The sequence below is a fragment of the Chiloscyllium plagiosum genome, unplaced genomic scaffold (assembly GCF_037043375.1).
Source record: "Chiloscyllium plagiosum isolate Xiang-an unplaced genomic scaffold, Cpla_swu_hap1 HiC_scaffold_6, whole genome shotgun sequence".
Classification (NCBI taxonomy): Eukaryota; Metazoa; Chordata; class Chondrichthyes; order Orectolobiformes; family Hemiscylliidae; genus Chiloscyllium; species Chiloscyllium plagiosum.
The window spans coordinates 49,998,902-50,019,661 of record NW_028270144.1 but is presented as its reverse complement, the minus strand read 5'-3'; the positions used below and the strand labels follow the sequence as shown (position 1 = coordinate 50,019,661).

General features: G+C 41.6%; 1 protein-coding gene across 1 annotated transcript in view; it reads right to left on the bottom strand.

Annotated features, from left to right (window-relative positions):
* Window positions 1-20,760, bottom strand: part of LOC148149760 (uncharacterized) — a 73,095-nt gene that overhangs the window by 17,194 nt on the left and 35,141 nt on the right. Inside the window, exon 4 of the mRNA XM_087988541.1 lies at window positions 6,322-6,491. Within this exon, the coding sequence (XP_087844667.1) occupies window positions 6,322-6,491 (170 nt within the window). The remainder of the gene's footprint in view (window positions 1-6,321; window positions 6,492-20,760) is intronic.

Below are 20,760 nucleotides of genomic sequence, written 5' to 3'. Positions count from 1 at the left end.
CCCTTTACCTAAATTGATTCCATTGAGGTAGTAATCTGCCTTCCTGTTCTTGCCACCAAAGTGGATAACCATACATTTATCCACATTAAACTGCATCTGCCATGCATCTGCCCACTCACCTCCAGGTCACCCTGTAATCTCCTAACATCCTCATCACATTTCACCCTGCCACCCAGCTTTGTATCATCAGCAAATTTGCTAATGTTATTACTGATACCATCTTCTATATCATTAACATATATTGTAAAAAGCTGCGGTCCCAGCACGGATCCCTGCGGTACCCCACTGGTCACTGCCTGCCATTCCGAAATGGAGCCATTTATCACTACCCTTTGTTTCCTATCAGCCAACCAATTTTCAATCCAATCTCGTACTTTGCCCCCAATACCATGCGCCCTAACTTTACTCACTAACCTCCTGTGTGGGACTTTATCAAAAGCTTTCTGAAAGTCCAGGTACACTACATCTACTGGATCTCCCTCGTCCAACTTCAGAGTTACATCCCCAAAAAATTCAAGAAGATTAGTCAAGCATGATTTTCCCTTCATAAATCCTTGCTGACTCTGTCCTATCCTATTACTACTATCCAGATGTGCCATAATTTCATCCTTTATAATAGACTCCAGCATCTTTCCCACCACTGAGGTCAGACTAACTGGTCTATAATTTCCTGCTTTCTCTCTCCCACCTTTCTTAAAAAGTGGTATATCATTAGCCACCCTCCAATCCTCAGGAACAGACCCCGAATCTATCGAACTCTGGAAAATAATCACCAACGCATCCACGATTTCCCGAGCCACCTTCTTCAGTACCCTGGGATGTAGACCATCAGGCCCCGGAGACTTATCAACCTTCAGACCTAACAGTCTCTCCAACACCAAATCCTGGCAAATATAAATTCCCTTAAGTTCAGGTCCTTCAGCCACTGTTACCTCAGGGAGATTGCTTGTGTCTTCCCCAGTGAACACAGATCTGAAGTACCCATTTAATTCTTCTGCCATTTCTTTGTTCCCCGTAATATATTCCCCTGTTTCTGTCTTCAAGGGCCCAATTTTAGTCCTAACCATTTTTTTGCCTTGCACATACCTAAAAAAGCTTTTACTATCCTCCTTTATATTATTGGCCAGTTTACCTTCGTACCTCATTTTTCCTCTGCGTATTTCCTTCTTAGTAATCCTCTGTTGCTCTTTAAAAGCTTCCCAGTCCTCAGTTTCCCCACTTATCTTTGCTATGTTATACTTTTTCTCTTTTAATTTTATATGTTTCTTAACTTCCCACATCAGCCACGGTCGCCCATGCCTCCTCCTGGGATCTTTCTTCCTTTTAGGAATGAACTGATCTTGCAACTTCTGCATTATACACAGAAATATCCGCCATTGTTCCTCCACGGTCATCCCTGCTAAGGTATTGCACCATTGAACTTTGGCCAGCTCCATAGTTCCCTTTATTCAACAGAAGTACTGTCACTTCCGACTGTACCCTCTCCCTCTCAAATTGCAGATTGAAGCTTAATGTATTATGGTCACTACTTCTCAATGGCTCCTTCACTTCGAAGTCTCTGACCAATTCTGGTTCGTTACACAATACCAGATCCAGAATTGCCTTCTCCCTGGTTGGCTTCAGCACCAGCTGCTCTAAGAATCCATCTCTGAGGCACTCCACAAAGTCTCTTTCTTGAGGTCCAATACCATCCTGATTCTCCCAGTCTACCTGCATGTTAAAATCCCCCATAACAACTATAGTAACATCTTTGCGACAGGCCAATTTCAGCTCCTGATTCAACTTACATCCGACATCCAGACTACTGTTTGGGGGCCTGTAGATGACTCCCAAGAGGGTCTTTTTATCCTTAGTATTTCGCAGCTCTATCCACACTGACTCTACATCCCCTGACTCTAGGTCCCCCCGCGCAAGGGACTGAATATCCTCCCTTACCAACAAGGCCACCCCACCCCCTCTGCCCGTCAGTCTGTCCTTACGATTAAATTTACTATTCTCTTCAACAGTTTTCCTTACTACTTATGTTAGATTTCCTTGTTTATAGATCCCTGACCTATCTCTACCACCTACCTCCTAAAGTGGAACCACATTAGCTGTCCTCCAGTCCTCTGGCACCACCCCTTTGGCCAGAGACGATCTGAAAAGTTGGGTGTAATTTCCTTCCTCATCTCCCATAGTAGTTTTGTGTACAAGTCATCTGGACCTAGGGATTTGTCCACTTTTAAAACTGCTGAAGCCTCCAATACCTCCTTGCTTCTTACATAAGTTTGCCCAGGAACCTCACAGTCCATCTCCTTGAATTCTGTCCTTGAATCCTCCTTCTTCTGTGGAAAGACAGGATTGAAGTATGCATTTAACACACTACCAATGTCCATCGGCTTCATAAGTGGATTGCCCTGTAGGATCATAATAGGCAATGCTTTTTTTCTGGTTCTCTTCCTCGTGATATATTTGCAGGATATTTTAAGATTCTCCCTCATCTTGCTCGTCAATGCTTTTGCAAAATAACTGAATCTCTCCTCATAACTAAACTCCTAAAGTCCCCCAGGTATCATTCTTGTAAACCTACATTGTAGGCCTCTCTCCAAGACTAATATATCATTCCAAAGGTGCTGTGCCTGGATTGCCTCACAGTACTCCAAGTGGCATTTAACCAAATTCTGCACAACTGCAACATAACTTCTGCATCCTTATATTCCAGTCCATGAGACATAAAGGCCAGTATTCCATTAGTTTCTTTGATTATTTTTTCACCCATTCATGTCATTTCAATGAGCTGGGCAGCTGAACCCAAAGTTTCTTTGGACATCCATTTGGAATGAATGGAAACGGGGAGAAGCTGAAAGATTATTCAAGACAGTGGGACAGCAATATAAAAGTGAACATGAAAGACAGGAGATTCTGCACCTCAGGCAGACCCTACATTCACTCACGTGGACACAAATGTATAGTCATAAAGGTTTACAGCATGGAAACAGGCCCTTTGGTCCAACTTGTCCATGTTGTCCAATTTTCACAATTAAACTAGTCCCATTTGCCTGCATTGGTCCATATTCCTCCATACCTATCCCATCCGTGTATCTGTGCAAATATTTAGAGTCATAGAGATGTACAGCATGGAAACAAATCCTTAGATCCAACTTGTCCATGCCAACCAGATATCTCAACCCAATCTAGTCCCATCTGCCAGCACCCGGCCCATATCCCTCCAGACCCTTCCTATTCATGTACGCATCCAGGTGCCTATTAAATGTTGCAATTGTACTAGCCTCCCTCATTTCCTCTGACAGCTCATTCCATACACATAACCACCCTCTGCATGAAAAGGTTGCCTCTTAGGTCTCTTTTATATCTTTCTCCTCTCACCCTAAACCTATGCCCTCTAGTTTTGGACTCCCACACCCCAGGGAAAGACTGTGTCTATTTATCCTATCCATGCCCCTCATGATTTTATAAACCTCTATATGATCACCTCTCAGCCTCCAATGTTCCAGGGAAAACAGCCCTAGGTTATTCAACCTCTCCCTATAACTCAAATCCTCCAACCCTGGCAACATCCTTGAACCCTTTCAAGTTTCACAACATCTTTCCAAATACAAAGGAGACCAGAATTGCATGCAATATTCCAACAGTGGCCTACCCAATGTCCTGTACAGCCGCAACATGCCCTTCCAACTCCAGTACTCAATACTCTGACCAAACGCCTTCTTCACTATCCTATCTATCTGTGACTCCACTTTCCAGGAGTGATGAACCTGCACTCCAAGGTTTCTTTGTTCAGCAACACTCCATAGAACCTTACCATTAAGTGTATAATTCCTGCTAAGATTTGCTTTCCCAAAATACAGCATCTTACATTTACCTTAATTAAACTCCATCTGCCACTTCTCAGCCCATTGGTCCATCTGATCAAGATCCTCTTGTAATCTGAGGTAACCTTCTTTGCTGTCCACTACACCTCCAATTTTGGTGTCACTTGCAAACTTACTAACTGTACCTCTTATGCTCACATCCAAATCATTTATATAAATGATGAAAAGTAGTGGACCCAGCACTGATCCTTATGGCACTCCACTGGTCACAGGCCTCCAGTTTGAAAAACAACCTTGTGTCTTCTACTTTTGAGCCAGTTCTGTATCTAAATGGTGAGTTATCCCTGTATTCCATCAGATCTAATCTTGCTAACCAGTCTCCTATGGATAACCTTGTCGAACGCCTTACTGAAATCCATATAGATCACGTCCACCACTGTGCCCTCATCAATCCTCTTTGTTACTTCTTCAAAAAACTCAGTCAAGTGTGTGAGACGTGATTTCCCACGCACAAAGACATGTTGACTATCCCTAATCAGTCCTTGCTTTTCCAAATACATGTCTCTCAGGATTCCCTCCAACAACCTTCCCACCACCGACATCAGGCTCACTGGTCTATAGTTCTTTGGATTGTCCTTACCACCTTTCTTAAACAATGGCACCAAGTTAGCCAACCTCCAGTCTTCTGGCACCTCCCCTGTGACTGTCGATGATGCAAATATCTCAGCAAGAGGCCCAGCAATCAGTTCCCTAGCTTCGCACAGAGTTCTAGGGTACACCCGATCAGGTCCTAGGGGTTTATCCACCTTTACCCGTTTCAAGATATCTAGCACTTCCTCCTCTGTAATCTGGACATTTTTTTAAGATGTCACCATCTATTTCCCGACATTCTATATCTTCCACGTCCTTTTCCACAGTAAATACTGATGCAAAATACTATTTAGTATCTCCCTTATCTCCTACGGCTCCACACAAAGATGGCATTGCTGATTTTTGAGGGGCCCTATTCTCTCCCTAGTTACTCTTTTGTCCTTAATGTATTTGTAAAAATCCTTTGGATTCTCCTGAACACAATTTGCCAAATCTATCTCATGTTCCCTTTTGCCCTGCTGATTCCCTATCCCATGTTCCTAACCATGCCCTGAGTTCATCTGCTTTCCCAGTTTGGCCCCTTGCATCGAAATAAATGCAGTTTAATTTATCATTCCTACCTTGTTCTCTGCTTTGTCCCCTGCCTGCCCTGACTGTTTGATTCGCTTCTGTTCTCAACTGTACCAGTCTCAGACGTATCTCTATCCTCACTATCTCCCTAGGACCCACCCTGCCTTCCCGACCCCCCACGCCAACCTTACTAGTTTACGTTCTCCCGAGCAGCTCTAACAAACTTCCCTGCCAGTGTATTTGTCCTTTCCAATTTAGGTGCGATCCGTCCTTCTTGTACAGGTTACTTCTATCCCAAAAAAGATTCCAAAGATCCAAAAATGTGAATCCTTCTCCCATACACCAGCTCCTCAGCCATTCACATATCTGCTCCATCCTCCTACTCCTTGTTTCTTAAAGGTTGCTTAAATACTCACCTCTGACAGCCTGTTGCAGACACTCACCACCCTCTGTATGAAAAAAAATGCCCCCTGGACCCTTTTGTATCTCTCCCTTCTCACCTTAAACTTATGCTCTCTAGTTTTAAACTCGCCTACCATGAAGGAAGGCTATCTACCTCATCTATGCCTGTCATGATTTTATACACTTCTTAAAGTGCCTTTACTTCAATTAGCACCAAACTGTTTCTGGCCATGATCAAAACCCCTATAAGCACAGAGTTAATGTTCTGCTGTTAAAAAAAAATATGTATTGTTTTTCAGAAGGAGTTAGACATTGTTCTTGGGGATATATCAACATCAACTGGGCAGTAAATGGGAACTATGGATTCTCAAAATACAGTACTGAAACAATAGGGGTGAACTTCTAAAGTTGGGGTTCAGCACCTCAACTTATTATCCTGCTTACATTTAATGTAGATTTTGATGCCCCTACCTGGCATATGCTGAACAATGTAGAGGACAAAAGATCTTACAAAATCTGTGTGGATTTCACAGAATCAGAGAATCCCTACAGTGTGGATACAGGCCATTCAGCGCAACAATTCCACACTGACCCTCCGAAGAGTAACCCACCCAGACCCATGCCCCTATCCTATTACCCTACATTTACCCCTGACTAATGCACCTAATCTACACATCACTGAGCACAATAGCAATTTAGCTCAGCCAATTTACCTAACCAGCACATCTTTGGATTGTGGGAGGAAACCGGAGCACATGGAGGAAACCCACTCAGGCACCGAGAAAATGTGCAAGCTCCACACAGACAGTTGCCCGAGATTGGAATTGAACCCGGGTACCTGGTGCTGTGAGGCTAACCACCGAGCCACTGTGCCATTAGAATTTGTCAACATATTTTGTGATTAAAAGCAATATGAATTTTATACTTTAAAAACCTATTGGCATACTCTCAAAAGATTTTGATTCAACGCTGTTGTTCTCAGTTGTTTTCTGGTCCTCAAAGGTACAGATTTCCTCAAGCTCACAGGTTTCAGACATTTGATTTTCACTGCTTTCAGTTGATGTAGTGTCAGAACTTAGATCGCCTACAAATTCGTCTGAAGCAGATGATGTGGTACTGTGTTGAAAAGAAAGTAAAAATTGTTCATCTGTACATTTTAATAAACACTTTTATGTTATTTGCGTATTTTCTCAACATTATTTTCTTAAGTAACCTGTTTGGATGGCAAAATGACACACTTGTAGCATCTAACAGCAAACAGGGCTTTATGACACTTACTGAGTATGCACTGTGCTAGTATCTGTTTCCTGCAGAATTGACACAGCATCAGTATAAAAAACAAACAAATACAGATATTCTCCCTACGTGCACTGAAACACTGTGAATCGATTGCAAACTTGCCCCACAAAGATTCTATCTATGTGTTGTTAATCAATGAAGAAAGGACAGACACAGAAAGATGTGTGCTGAACTTAAGTGATTTACATGGCCACTCAGTTAAATTGCAGGTGAAATATTTTACATATATATTTGCTTGGACAAAATTAGTAGAAGCACAATAGAAGCATATAGATGTTTAGTATCAGGCATGAGACAGGCACCAGAGCCAGGGATGGGGATATTTGTTGCAGCACTTCCCAAAAAATTATAGCAGATATATTGAGATTCAAATTTCCAATGTCATTTGGCTGTGTCCGCATGAAAGAAATCTGACACTGCATGGCATTCACCATTGTGACGATGCTGTTCCTTTAACAAGGGGTTATTCTGTCCTTGGTTTTACTTTCAAGAGGGGCTGTAAAGGCAGAGATGCCGAAATATCTGAACTGGCTACTTTAATCATGGCTTACAGATGTTGCTTCAGCCAACAATCAGAAAAGGCTTTCAGGTTTTTTATTAAAACCACTTGTACAATGCAAGGGGAGTGGCCAGTTCTTCCAGTTCAGGACTTTTTTTTCTAGTTTTGGGTTAGTTTTAGCTGTGGACTCAAAGAAACAGCTCCATGCTGATCCCCTCTGTCTCGGACATCTCTCTCCTGCAAGAACCTCCGTTTGAATTTCCCTTTTTGCCAAGAGGTGTGTTTATGAGATGTTGCAGGAAATTGGAACAGCTCTTTGTTAAGTTGCATTTTCATGTCGGTTGGGTTTTCAAATAGTTATGTTTTTCTAAATTCAGTTTTCTTTGGTTTGTGTGTAAATAAATTCTGCTTTGTTTAAAACCGAGTGTTTTGAGTAGCTGCGTTGCTCCTGGAATATTCATCTTACATCTGCTTAAAACAACTAGAAAAGTTAGGTTCTGGGCTACCTTCCTAAGATGTTTTGAGGGGGTCTAGCCTGGTTCATAACACCATGGCCTAACTCTGAGTTTCCATTACAGCACTAAAAAGTATAGGGCACATTCCGCTTGTGATACAGTGGAAGGTAACATGTGTCCACCAGATGATCTATCACAGGTCAACTTCATGGAGTTGCTCATACTCCTATTGGGAGAGTTATGCATCAATCATCCAGAATTACCTGTCCACACTGAAGCAATACTCATCCATATTTCTAGACAGAAACATATCAAAAGAGTGTACAAACACCCTAAACATTTTGGTGTGCAAGTTCATCAATGTTCTTTTGTAGTCTACCCTGTTGAAGCTCTCATCTAAATCCCATGTAACAGATCTCAGCTAAATCCTCATTCTACTGAAGCTGGCACACAATTTACATTTTTTCACTGGCCTGGCTGCATTCATCATGTCCTGACTGGGACTCTATACTACTCTCTAAGATCCTTGCAATCCCAGCATCTGAATGAGTCAATGCAAGTGGCCAAACAAATGATGTCTCACCTTCATCACTTTCATAGGATAGTTCTTTCTCTTCTTCTGGCCTCTGCTGTCCAGGCAGCGGTTATAAAAATACTCACACAAATGGAAAGGACTGGACTAAGGGAAAAAGGTTGGGGAAAAAATACAGAAGTTTCATGGTCACACTATCTTGGCTTCCATTTGATGCCACGCCTCAAGATAAGAGTTAAGATAAGTTTGGAAATGGAGGAAACCAGAGCATTTGGACAAAACCCACAGAGACACGAGGAGAAAGTGCAAACTCCACACAGATAGTCGCCCAAGGCTGGAATAAAACTCAGGCCCCTGATGCTGTAAGGCAGCAGTGCTAACCACTGAGCCACCATACTGTCCCAATTATTTTATGTGCATGTATCTCTGCTGCTTGAAGTCCAACCTCACTTAGCAAATCAATCCCACTTTTACTTTGGAATCATAGCAACTATGAAACATTGAAATAAAGTCACAGCAGAAATTAATTTGGTAAGTACTGGTCTAATGGGAGTGCAATGAACATCTAATAGGCCAGTTCTGAGGGTCACCGGATCCGAAACATTAGCTGTGATTTCTCTCCACAGATGCTGCCAGACCTGCTGAGCTTTTCCAACAATTTCTGTTTTTGTATTTAATAGGTTAGTTTCTAGGATATTGGCATTATTCTCTGAGGAGCATGACAAATCAATTTTCTGTTCTTCTGTGTGCTATGAAATATGGCCCCTGTTACTGTTGATCTTACTTGGGAACAAAGGCAAGGCTTGTTATGAGGTTTTCAATAGGTCACTCAAAACAATTGTCCAGATTACAGTCAATGCACAAAGGTTCAACAGTAAACCTTAGTCAGTGAGTTGGTTAGGAGCAGGTGATGAGGCTCCATGCAGCAAAAAGTGCTGCAGTTAGTTGGATCAGTGCAGGTGGGTCCGAGGGAAGTCTGTAGGCACTGGTTTCTTAATCTGTACTGCTGAATTGTAGGGGGTCACGAAAGCCCTTGGAGCACTCATCAACCCAATAGAACTGAAAGTGAGATGTCTGCTAGAAAACTGGAAGTCAGTCAGTGAGAAAGCCAAAGAAGTTGGCTGCATTCAGCAAACCTATACCTGCTACCTCTGTGATTTGGAGGCTCACTGAAGCCTAAGGAGTCCATTTGGTAGCTGAGAGTTGAGATTCAAGGAGGCTCATGAGCAGTATTTGCAAAGTAAGGCACAGAAGTCTGGAGTTCAGAGAAACCCAGAGGTAGTGCTAGTTAAAGTTAGCTATCCAAAAGAGCTAGAATCATGTTGGAAATTAGTTGCTGGAGTGATGCTTTGTGAGTCATAGAAGCATAAAACAAAAGGAACTGGAAAAGGCCATTCAGCCCTTCAAACCTGCTTTGCCATTCAATATGATCATGGCTGATCGTCCACCTTTGTTCCCTGTTCCCACTTTTACCATATCCTTTGATTCTTTTAGCCTAAGAACTACACATGTCTTAATTTTCGAAAACATTCAATGTTTTAGCCTTAGCTGTGGTTCTGTTCGCCGAGCTGGAAGTTTTTGCTGCAAACGTTTCGTCCCCTAGCTAGGCGACATCATCAGTGCTTGGGAGCCTCCTGCGAAGCGCTTCTTTGATGTTTCCTCCGGTGTTTATAGTGGTCTGTCCCTGCCACTTCCGGTTGTCAGGTTCAGCTGTCCGCTGTAGTGGTTGGTATATTGGGTCCAGGTCGATGTGTTTGTGTTTAGCCTTAGCCGCTATGGCAGCAGAGAATTACACAGGTCCACCCCTCTTGGTAGGTCTTAAAAGAAGTCATGGAAGCAGAGCAGACACCAATGATATGCTTCTTCTGCTATGTGGCAAATCATGGAAGCATCAGTTGCCCCTGGCATACACATGTGCAAGACATATGCCATGCTGCAGAGACTGGCAAACAGCATTTTGGAGCTGGAGCTGCAGATGAATTCACTGTGAAGCATTCCTGATGCTGAACAAGTCAAATATAGCATCATTGAAGAGGTAGTTATGCTACAAGGTGCAGATTCAACCAGCAGATAGGGCATTGGTGACCAGGTAGAGTACAGGAAGGCAGGTAGTACAGGAGCCCAGAAGCAAAAACAGAAATTGCTAGAAAAGCTCAGCAGGTCTGGCAGCATCTGTGAGACAGGAGCTCAATGTGGCCATCCATCTTTCTAACATATATACCATTTTGGATACTGTTGGAGGAGATGAGTGTCCAGGGGCAAGCAATGGCAGCCAAATTTATGGCACCACTGATGGGTCTGCTACACAAGTGGTGAGGAAAAGAAAACACAGCAATATTGTGGCAGGGGATGCAGTTGTGAGGGGAACAGACATTTCTGCAGCTGTGAGAGATTCGAGGATGGTATGTTGCCTCCCTGGTGCCAGAAATGTAATTGAAAGGGCATTCTGAAAGGAAAAGGCAAACAGACAGAAATTGTGATACATATTGGTACCAATAGGCAAAAGTGAGGACTGCAGATGCTGGAAATCAGAGTCTAGATTAGAGTGGTGCTGGAAAAGCATAGCAGGTCAGGCAGCAACCGAGGAGTAGGAAAATTGACGTTTCGGGCAAAAGCCCTTCATCAGGACGAAAAGGGATGATGTCCTGAAAGCAGAATTTAAAAGTCTAGGAAGTAGGTTAAAGAATAGGATCCAAACATATTAATCTCTGGATAACTTCTGATGCCATGTGCAAGTTAGTATAGGAATAGGATAAGACTGGTGCTAATGTTGTCTGGCATACTGTCCGCTACATTGTGGAGGCTGAGTACCACCTCTTAAATAACTCCTCCTATCTCCTCCTGGACCTGACCCCACTGTGGAACACCAGGCTACTGTGTCCACAATGGTCACTAACTTCATTTCATCTGGTGATCTCCTCCCGACTGCCTCCAAGCTCATAGTCTCCCACAGTCCACTTCGACTTTCCCAAAATCCACGAACAGCACTGCCTGGGCGGACCCTTTATTTCTGCCTGCTCCTGCTCCTCAGAATTCATTTCTTCCGACTTTGATTCAAGTTTTTCTTGCCTTGTCCAGTCACTTCCATCCATGATTCCTTTAATGCTTCAAATCAGTTTCAGAATTTCCAATGAGTGAGCTCCAGCCATGCCCTCTCTATCTTAGTCGTGTATCCCCAATCTGGATGGTCTCAGTGCTGTGTTCCTTCCTGGAACTGTCCCCGTCAACTACCACCCTCCTCCAGCTGGCTGAGCTCATTCTCACTCTGAACAACTTCACTTTTAACTCCTCTCACTTTCTTCAGCTCAAAGGTGTGGAAATAGATATCTGTAGGGACCCCAGTTATACCTGTCTCTTTGTTGTTTTTTATGGAACATTCCTTGTTCCAGTCTTACTCCAGGCCACACCCACAACTACAGAGTATCTACAGAGAAACAATCAGATCAAGGATCAAACTTTAGATAAAAATTATTCAGGGAAGTTATGGATACCTTAGGAATAAAACAATTCAAATCTGGAAATGCAAGGACCATTAGAAAGGTGGCATCAGACTTTAAAGATCATATTTAGGGCTTCTCGTCAAGACTATCCAGACACTTAAGATAAAGGAATTCCATTTGTACCTTTTGCCAAAAGGGATGCACCAAATGACTTGATCAAATTCAGTCCATTTGAATTAGTTTTTGGATATGAGTTGAGAGGACCACTGAAATTAATTAAGGAGAAATTGGTGAGTCAGAATTCAGAGACCACATATTTGTGCTATGTGTCAAATTTTAGGGAATGACTAAATAGAGCAGGGGAGTTGGCTAGACAGCATTTAAAAATATCACAGCATATCATGAACCACAAAGCAGACAAGAAATCAAAAATGGAGATGAAGTGTTAGTGATGGATGATGGGTGAACCTTTAAAAGTAAGATTTAGTAGATCGTACCAAATTGAAAGGAGATTGAGTGAGGTGAACTAATTGATAGGAACTCCAGATAGAAAGAAGTCTCACAGTGCCACGTGAATCTGGTCAAAAGGCATTTTGATAGGGAAGGAAAGTAAAAGGAAAATGTGTCACTGGTTACAACAAGAGCAAAGAACCACATTTAGAGGATTCGGAATTGATTATTCCTCAAAATAAATTAGATAGTGAAAAATTCTCAACAATTGGGATAAATTATTGAGTTACCTTCCAGAGGACTGTCAAAATGACCTGAAAGAGTTATTACTATTGCATGGGGAGATAAATGGCAATAAGCTGAGAAGTACTAATCTAATTATGAATGATGTAGATATAGGAAATGCTGTTCTTATTAAGCAACATATTTATAAACTTAACCATCTAAGGTTGGGCAGAGTCAAAAAGAGATTGAATGCATGATCCAAAGCAACATAATTGAAGTGAGTTGCAGCGACTCACTCGTAGTAATCGTGCCAAAACCAGATGGTACCCAATGATTAAGTGCAGACTATCGCAAAGTCAATGCACTTACAAAGTCTGATTCATATCCACGTATAGATGACTGTATTGAGAAGGTAGGACAAGCAACTTATATTTATAAATTGGACTTCTCAGTCGATACCTTGGTGCCTTCATCGGAAAGAGCGAAGACAATTTTGGCTTTCACAACACTAAGTGGACTATACCAAATTAAAGTCATGACATTTGGTATGAAAACTGTGCCTGCCACATTTCAAAGACTAACCAATAAATTCATTTCTGGATTCTGCAATTGTATGCTATACATCAATGATCTGGTGATTTTTAGTCACACGTGGAAGGAACATTTGCAGCATTTACCGGAATTATTCAATTGACTTCGGGAGGCAGGACTGGTGATCAACCTAGCTAAAAGTGAATTCACCAAAGTCCAAGTCACATTCCAGGACCATGTTATTGGACATGGAGAGGTGGACCCACAGAATATGAAAACACAGGTTATTGGGAAGTTTGCCATATCATAGACGAAGAGAGCAGTACTAAGACTCCTGGAATAGAATGCTTTTGTCTGAAATTTATACCGAATTTTAGCAGTGTGGCTGATCTACTCATTGACTTATTGAAGAAGTGCAGAACAGAAAGTATTCGACAGCCTGAAAGCTGTGTTAACCATTGCTTCAGTATTAGCCACACCTAATTACACAAAGCCATTCAAGGTGGCTATCGGTATGAGTGATGTGGGTGCTGGTGCTGTACTCTTACAAGAAGACAATGAGAAAATAGAAAGATCTATCAATACTTTTTCTGGAAACTGAATATTCATCAACAGAAATATTACATAATTAAGAAGGAGACCTTGGATTTGGTGCTGGCATTACAACATTTCAACATTTATTTAGCCAGTAATGTGTCTGAGACAATAACATACACTGATCATAACCCATTAAAGGTTTTGGAGAAATTTAAGAACAAAAATCCCCGACTGTTTACATGGAACTTATTGCAGCCACTCAATTTGAAAACTATACACGTGGGAGGACAAGAAAACGTAATTGCCACTGGAATGTCAAGACTTGAATGAAGAAAAACGGAGGTGTTTGTTGGGAGGAGTAACTTAGTGTAGTAGTGCTGTAGTGTACTAACAGAATAAGACAAAGGGGTTTTAAAATGAAACCATCTTTGTATATCTTTTTTTTTAGAAAGGAGTGAGGTGTGACAGCGCTGTCACTTTAAAATGGTTGTTTTGTCCTTATTTTTGAAGAAAGTTCATAAAGGCAGAGGTGCCAAAGAGTCTAATTTAATAATGGAAGGACAGTGGCCAGTTTTCCCAGTTCAGGTTTTTCTCTAGTTTTGTTTTTAGTATGGCAGTCACAAGATGTGTGAGTCCAGGAATGTTGGAAGCTTCAGTCAAGAATTCCACTGACTTTCTTCTTTAATCTCTCTCTGGAAGTTGTTCCCCTTTGCCTGTAAGAATCTGTGTTTGAATTTACCTTTTTGCCAAGGGGTGTGTTTATGAGATGCTACTGTATTGGAACAGTTAATTAGTACTACTTACTTTGTCAGGTCTGTTAATTCTCCAATACTTAAGTTATTCTAAATTCAGCTTTCGTGTTTCAACTGTAGTGTTTAAATAAATTGTTTCACTAAAGCTGAGTGGCTTGACCAGGTGAATCATACCTGGAACTCCACTTCACATCTGCCTTTAAAATAAGAAAAAGTTACAGTCTTGACAATCCTCTGAAAACATTTGAGGGTGTCTGGTTTGGTCCATAAAACAGATAGTTCTAAAATTGAAATATGTAATAAACATTGGCTGTGTGATTGAAAAACCTTAGGCTTGTTTTAATGTTTTTGAAACTACTTCAAATCAATCAATTAATTTAAACCAAGCCCTTAGAAACCAAAACCCAATTAAATTTAAACCTGATGGTTTTAATCACGTCGAACTAATCCAATTATAAAGAAATTGTTATGCCATCACAGGTAAAAAGAACAGACAGGAGCAATCCGCCATCTACAGAAAAAATATCTTGCCCTCACAGAAATCTCAAAACTGTCCCAAAAAACATCAATTCAGACTTAAAGGTACATGGCAGTACTAGATAATATTCCTGACGCCAGAATTCGACAAAGAGAGGCATTCAAAACAGAAGAATTCCAAGAGAAACGGTCCCTGAAAGAAGGATTAGTGGAAGAAAGGCATTTATGACTGGAGAGACAGAGAAAAATTCTGGGAAGACACATCCTGTGTGGATTTTGAGAGTCTAAGTTTTAAGTTAGTTTTCTTATTACTTGTATTTTATTATAACAGTATCCCAGTAGAATTTAGCTCAGTAAAGTAATAGTGGGTAGTTGGGTGGAAATGTTCAGTTTGTTAGCAATTCTGTTAAGTTGTTCACTGTTAGGGTTAAATAAATAAATTGCTACTTGTTTCTTATGAAGTAGTGAACAGAGATTCCTTTCATTTAACCATTCTTCTAACAGATTACGCGGCGGGATGCTCCTTTTGGGGATTTAGGGTATGAGCTCTCAGAGTTGGGGGGGTCAATCTCTGCTCCGTAACAGATTGGGGGGCGCAGGTCTGGGATCTGGCCGGTTCGTGTACGTACCTGAATTGATTTGAACAGACTTGGAGTACGAAAGGTCCCAGCAGATTTAAACAAACTTGGTGATTAGTGTCTGAGATCTTTCAGTACAACTTGGGTGAAAAGTGGAAAACCTACTTAGATTAGATTACTTACAGTGTGGAAACAGGCCCTTCGGCCCAACAAGTCCACACCGCCTCGCCGAAGTGCAACCCACCCATACCCCTACATTTACCCCTTACCTAACACTAGGGGCAATTTAGCATGGTCAATTCACCTAACCTGCACATCTTTGGACTGTGGGAGGAAACCGGAGCACCCGGAGGAAACCCACGCAGACACGGGGAGAATGTGCAAACTCCACACAGTCAGTCGCCTGAGGCGGGAATTGAACCCGGGTCTCTGGCTAACCACTGTGCCACCGTGCCGCCCACTAAATTTATGTTACTTGTGGTTGGCGAAATCAAAAATGGGGAAATGACTCTTAACATTGCTAAAGCGGTTCTGAGGTTCGAAGATGCTTCCCAAATATGCCAAGAAGGTTTAGAAAAACAGAAAAAGGAACATTTTTAGAATTAGTAAAGAGATTAGAGTTGGGATGAGAGGAAAGCTGACATTGTAATGAAGTTGGTAAAGCATTGAGGTATATCAGAGAAACAGTCAAGTGCAATGGAGTTAGAAAAAATAAGATTGCAAATGAGACAAATGGAGTTATAGAATGGAAGTGAGAGAGTTTGAATCATGGTTAAAAGCAGATGAGGAGGAAAGGGAAAGAATGTTCAAGTTGGAAAAGATGAAGTTGTAACTTGAGGCAAAACAACTTCAAATGACTGAAATAAAATTACAGGATAGAATTGTTGATGAGCAAGCTCATCACAGCCAACAGCCTAGTAGGGATACATACAAATATGTCCGAACATTACAAAGTTCGATGAAAAAGGTGTACAAGTATTTTTCATTTCCTTTGAGAAACTGGCTAGGCAAATGGACTGGCTAGAGACTCTGTGGGTAATGATAATGTAGACCAAATTTGGGGGCAGGGTTAGTGAGGTGTTTGCAGCACTGTCAGATGAAGTTCAAGAGATTATGAAGATGTTAAACAGGCTATTTTGAGTGCCTATTAATTGGTACAAGAAGCATATAGACAACGGTTCAGAAACATAAAGAAGGAACCAGGTAAGACTTATGAAAGAATTAACTCAGCAACTTCGATAGATGGGTGACGGCATTAAAGGTAGATAAGACATATGAGGATCTTAGGGAGATTATTCTGCTGCAGGAGTTTAAGAAGTCACTTTCAGAAATGATAAGAACTCATATTAAGGAACAGAGAGTTCCAACAGTGAGAAGAGCTGCAGAGATGGCAGAGGCATATGCATTAGTGCATAAATCGAAATTTAGCTTCCGACAGCAATTTCATTCCATGAGGGATAGAAATTGGGAAGAAAAGGATGATCCTTCAATGATAAACAAAAACTGGGAACAGTTTATTACACGTGAGAAAAGAAACCAAAGAGGGTGAAAAGGAGGTGAAAGGCCTCAGGTGTTTTCACCGTAATATGGTGGGACACCTTAATGTCACAGTGCTGGTGGTTGAAGAAAGTCACAGGGAGAGGGGATGTGGTAAAAGAGGCTACACTAGTGGGATTATTTAAGATAGTGAAAGAAATCCCAAAAGAAGTCGAGGAACTGTAGGACAGTGCGCAGCCTAGTCATCGACAAGTCATAACAAGATAGCACCTGATCTTTACAAAGACTTCACCACTGTGGGTAAGGTTTACACAGGAAGAACGGGAGAGAAGTGAAAATATTGAGACATATGGGAGCTAGTCAGTCACTAACAGTAAGAGACAAAAGTATTTGCACTTCTTCTGAAATGTTACCTAAGAGAGTGATAATCTGTGGGATAAATGGAGTGAGATTTAGTGTTCACCTGCATAAAATCAGATTGAAAAGTTCAATTCAGACTGGGGAAGTGACAGTGGGTGTGACTGAAACAGTGTTTGTTCCAGGAATACAGTTTGTTCTTGGAAATGACCTAGCAAGTTCAAAAGTGAGAGTGACGTCCCTTGTAGTGAAGAAGCAGAAGGAAAACAAGGAAAATGAAGAGTTAAAGAAAAGACCCTGGACGTTTTTCAGTGTGTGGTACTAATATCCCACGGTTATAAGTAAAAGCAAGAAGGAAAAACCAAACAGAAAGACGAAGGAGTTGAGGTTCAGTTAGCTGACACCCTGTTGATGAAGGAAAAACTTGAACAGGTAAAGGATCAGGCAGTTGTGTCTAACAATCTGAGAGAAATAGAAAAGCAGATATGTAGGCAAATTTCAGGGAAGTGTAAAGGTAACAGTTAAGTGATTGTAGGGTATTTCAACTTCGTTAGCATTAACTGAGGTAGTTATTGGAGGGAATGGAATTTGGAAAATGCATTTAGGTCAGCTTTCAAGAGAGGGGGTTGTCCAAGACTTAATTTTAGATGAATGAAGCTGGACAAGTGATTGGAGTATCAGTGGGGGATTTTGCAGACAGTGATCTTAACTCATGACTGTTAGATTCAAGACTATAATGGAACAGGAGAAGGATGGGTCTGAAATCAAAGTTTTCAACTGAGGTAAGTGTGATTTTAATAAAGTCAGACATGATTTGGCTAGGGTGGATTTGGGCCCAGATACTTTCAGGCAAATCTGTCTAAAAACAATGGGATACATTTAGGAAGAAATATAGTAAGTACAATGCCAACATGTCCCAATAAAGAGAAAGGATGGAACCATCAAAGTGAACACTGGATATTGAAAAATATTTGGATATAGGATTATGGCAAATACGAGATCTCAAAACAGTAGAAGCCCTAGAGGGTTATATAATGTGTAAGAGGGAACTTAGAAAGGAGATGAGGAGAACTAAAAGGGGATATGGAAGAATACTGGCAGTAAAATAAGGGAAAATCCTAAATAGCTTACAAGTACATTAAATGTAAAAGGAAGGAAAGATCTGGCCCATTAAGGACCATAGCAGTCAGAAGATGTAACTGGGGTTCAAATGAATATGTTGGGTCGGTGTTCAACAATAAGAGGGGCAATACAGAAATAGAAATCAGGGACATTGTTGAAAAAATTAGCATAGACAAAGAGGAAGTTCTGCTTGTCTGGTAGGCTTACAGATTGATAAATATCCAGGCTGGATGAAATGTATACCAGGTTGTTGAATGAGGCAAAGGAAGATATAGTACAGGCACTTGAAAAAGGTTCAATTCTTCTGTCACCACAGACAGGATGCTGAAGGACTGAAGGCAGCCAGTGTGGTACCATTATTCAAGAAGTGAGCAAGAAAAACTACATTCTGAACACAGTGGTAGGGAACCAACTCTGAGGGACACAATTAATTTGCACTTGGTGAGTTAGGGATTAATCAATAGTCAGCATGGTTTTGTTAAAAGGTCATGTCTGACCAACTTGACTGAATTTTTCAAAGAGGTAATCAGGTATGCAGATAGGGGCAATATTTTTCATGCAGAATCCTGCAGTTATATAGCATGGAAACAGACCCTTTGGCCCAACTCGCCCATGCTGACCAGGTATTGCAAACTGAACTAGCCCCATTTGCCTGCATTTGGCTTATATCCCTCTAAACCTTTCCATTCCTTATGCCTGTCGAAATGTCTCATAAATTTTATAATTGTACTCACATCATGTTGAACTATTTCCTCTGGTGGCTCATCCCTTTTTCTACTACGTCATTGGTACCAACATGTATGTCGACATTTGGCTGCTTATGTTCCCTTTTGTGAATTTGCTGCAACTGCTCTGAGACATCCTTGACCCTGGCACCAGGAAGGAAAACAACATCCTGGAGTTTCACTAATGGCCACAGAAATGCCCTTGACTAGAGAATGTACTATCACAATTGCCCACTTGGACTTTGCCATACCCAGATTTACCTTGCTGCTAATTTCTCCTCAGAGGCTAATTCCCCCCAAGTAGTATCCAAAATGGAATACTTGTTTGAGAGGGGGAATAGCCACAGGAGACTCCTTTACTACCTTCCTATCTCTCCTGGTGAAGACCCATCTACCTGACTGTACTTGTGGTGTGACCACCTCCCTGAAGTTATCATGTGCTCTGCTTCCTGTATGCTCCTCAGTTCTTCTGATTGTTGCTCCAACCAATCCCTGTAGTGTGAGAGGAGCTGTAGCCAGTCACACTTCCTAGTTGCCAGGGACATTTGAATTCTTCCTGATCTCTCACATAGGACAGGAGGACCATACCACACCATTGACTGCCACCTCTGCCTCTTTAATAACTAGCTGACTTAGGGGAAAAAAGAAGATTTAACTTTACCCTTACTTTATTGCTACTCCCCTCCCATCAACAAAGCCTGGCATTCAGCTTGGACTGCTCTTAGGATCAAACCAACAGCAACACCTTGACAAGAAAGCAACCCTTGCAAAGATGACTGGACAACACACAGCAATGCCTCCCTTCATCACATGCCTAGACTCCCCACTTAGCTCAATTCCCAGTGCCAATTGCATTCTGTTGGCTACTTGGACTCCAGCATTGCTTTTGATAGGTCTCACAGGTGAGATTGACAGCAAAGATAAGAGCTTATGGATCCAAGGAAATTTGGCAAACTAGGTCCAGAATTGGTTGAATGGAAGGAGGCAGAGGATGATGGTTGAGGGGTCTTTTCTTGACTGGAAGTCGGTGACCAGTTAGGGCCCACAGGGGTCAGTGCTGGGCTCTTGCTATTCGTGGTTTATATAAATGATTTAGACTTGAATGTAGGAGTTTTATCTGTAAATTGCCAATGTTACAAAAATTGGTGGGGTGGTAAATAGTGGGGAGTATAATCTAAGGTTGAAAGACAATGTAAACGGTTAGTCAGATGGGCTGATCAGTAGCCAGTGGAATTGAATCCAACCTAGTGAGGTGATGCACGTATGCAGGACAAATAAGCACAGGAGATCATGAGATGCTAATCAAATATTTTTCCTCTATTTATTCTGGAGAAAAACATGGAAGCTATGGAAATTGGGGAAATAAATAACAATGTCTTGAAAAACGTCCACAATACAGGAGAGGAGGTATTGGAGGTCATAAAATGCATTATGGTAGATAAATCCCTCGGATCCAAAAACATTGTGGGCAGCAAAGGAAGAGATTGCCAAGCTCCTTGCAAAGATATTTGTATCATTGATAGCCATGATGCAGGAAGACTGGAGGGTGGCTAATGCTGCGCAATTTTTAAGAAAGGCTGCAAGGAAAATCCAGAAAACTATCCACTAGGGAGCCTAACATTAGTGGTGGGTAAGTTGTTGGAGGGGATTCTAAGTGATAGGATTTACATGCAGTTAGAAAAGTGAGGACTGATTAGGGATAGTCAGCATGGGTTTGTGCATAGGAAATCATGTCTCCTAAATTTGGTTGAGATTTTTTAAGGGGTTACCAAGAAGATGGATGAAGGCAGAACAGAAGACATTGTCAACACGGACTTTAGCAAGACCTTTGACAAGGTTCTGCACGGTTGACTAGCTAGTAAGGTTAGATCACATGGGAACCAGGGAGACATAGCTAATTGGATACAAA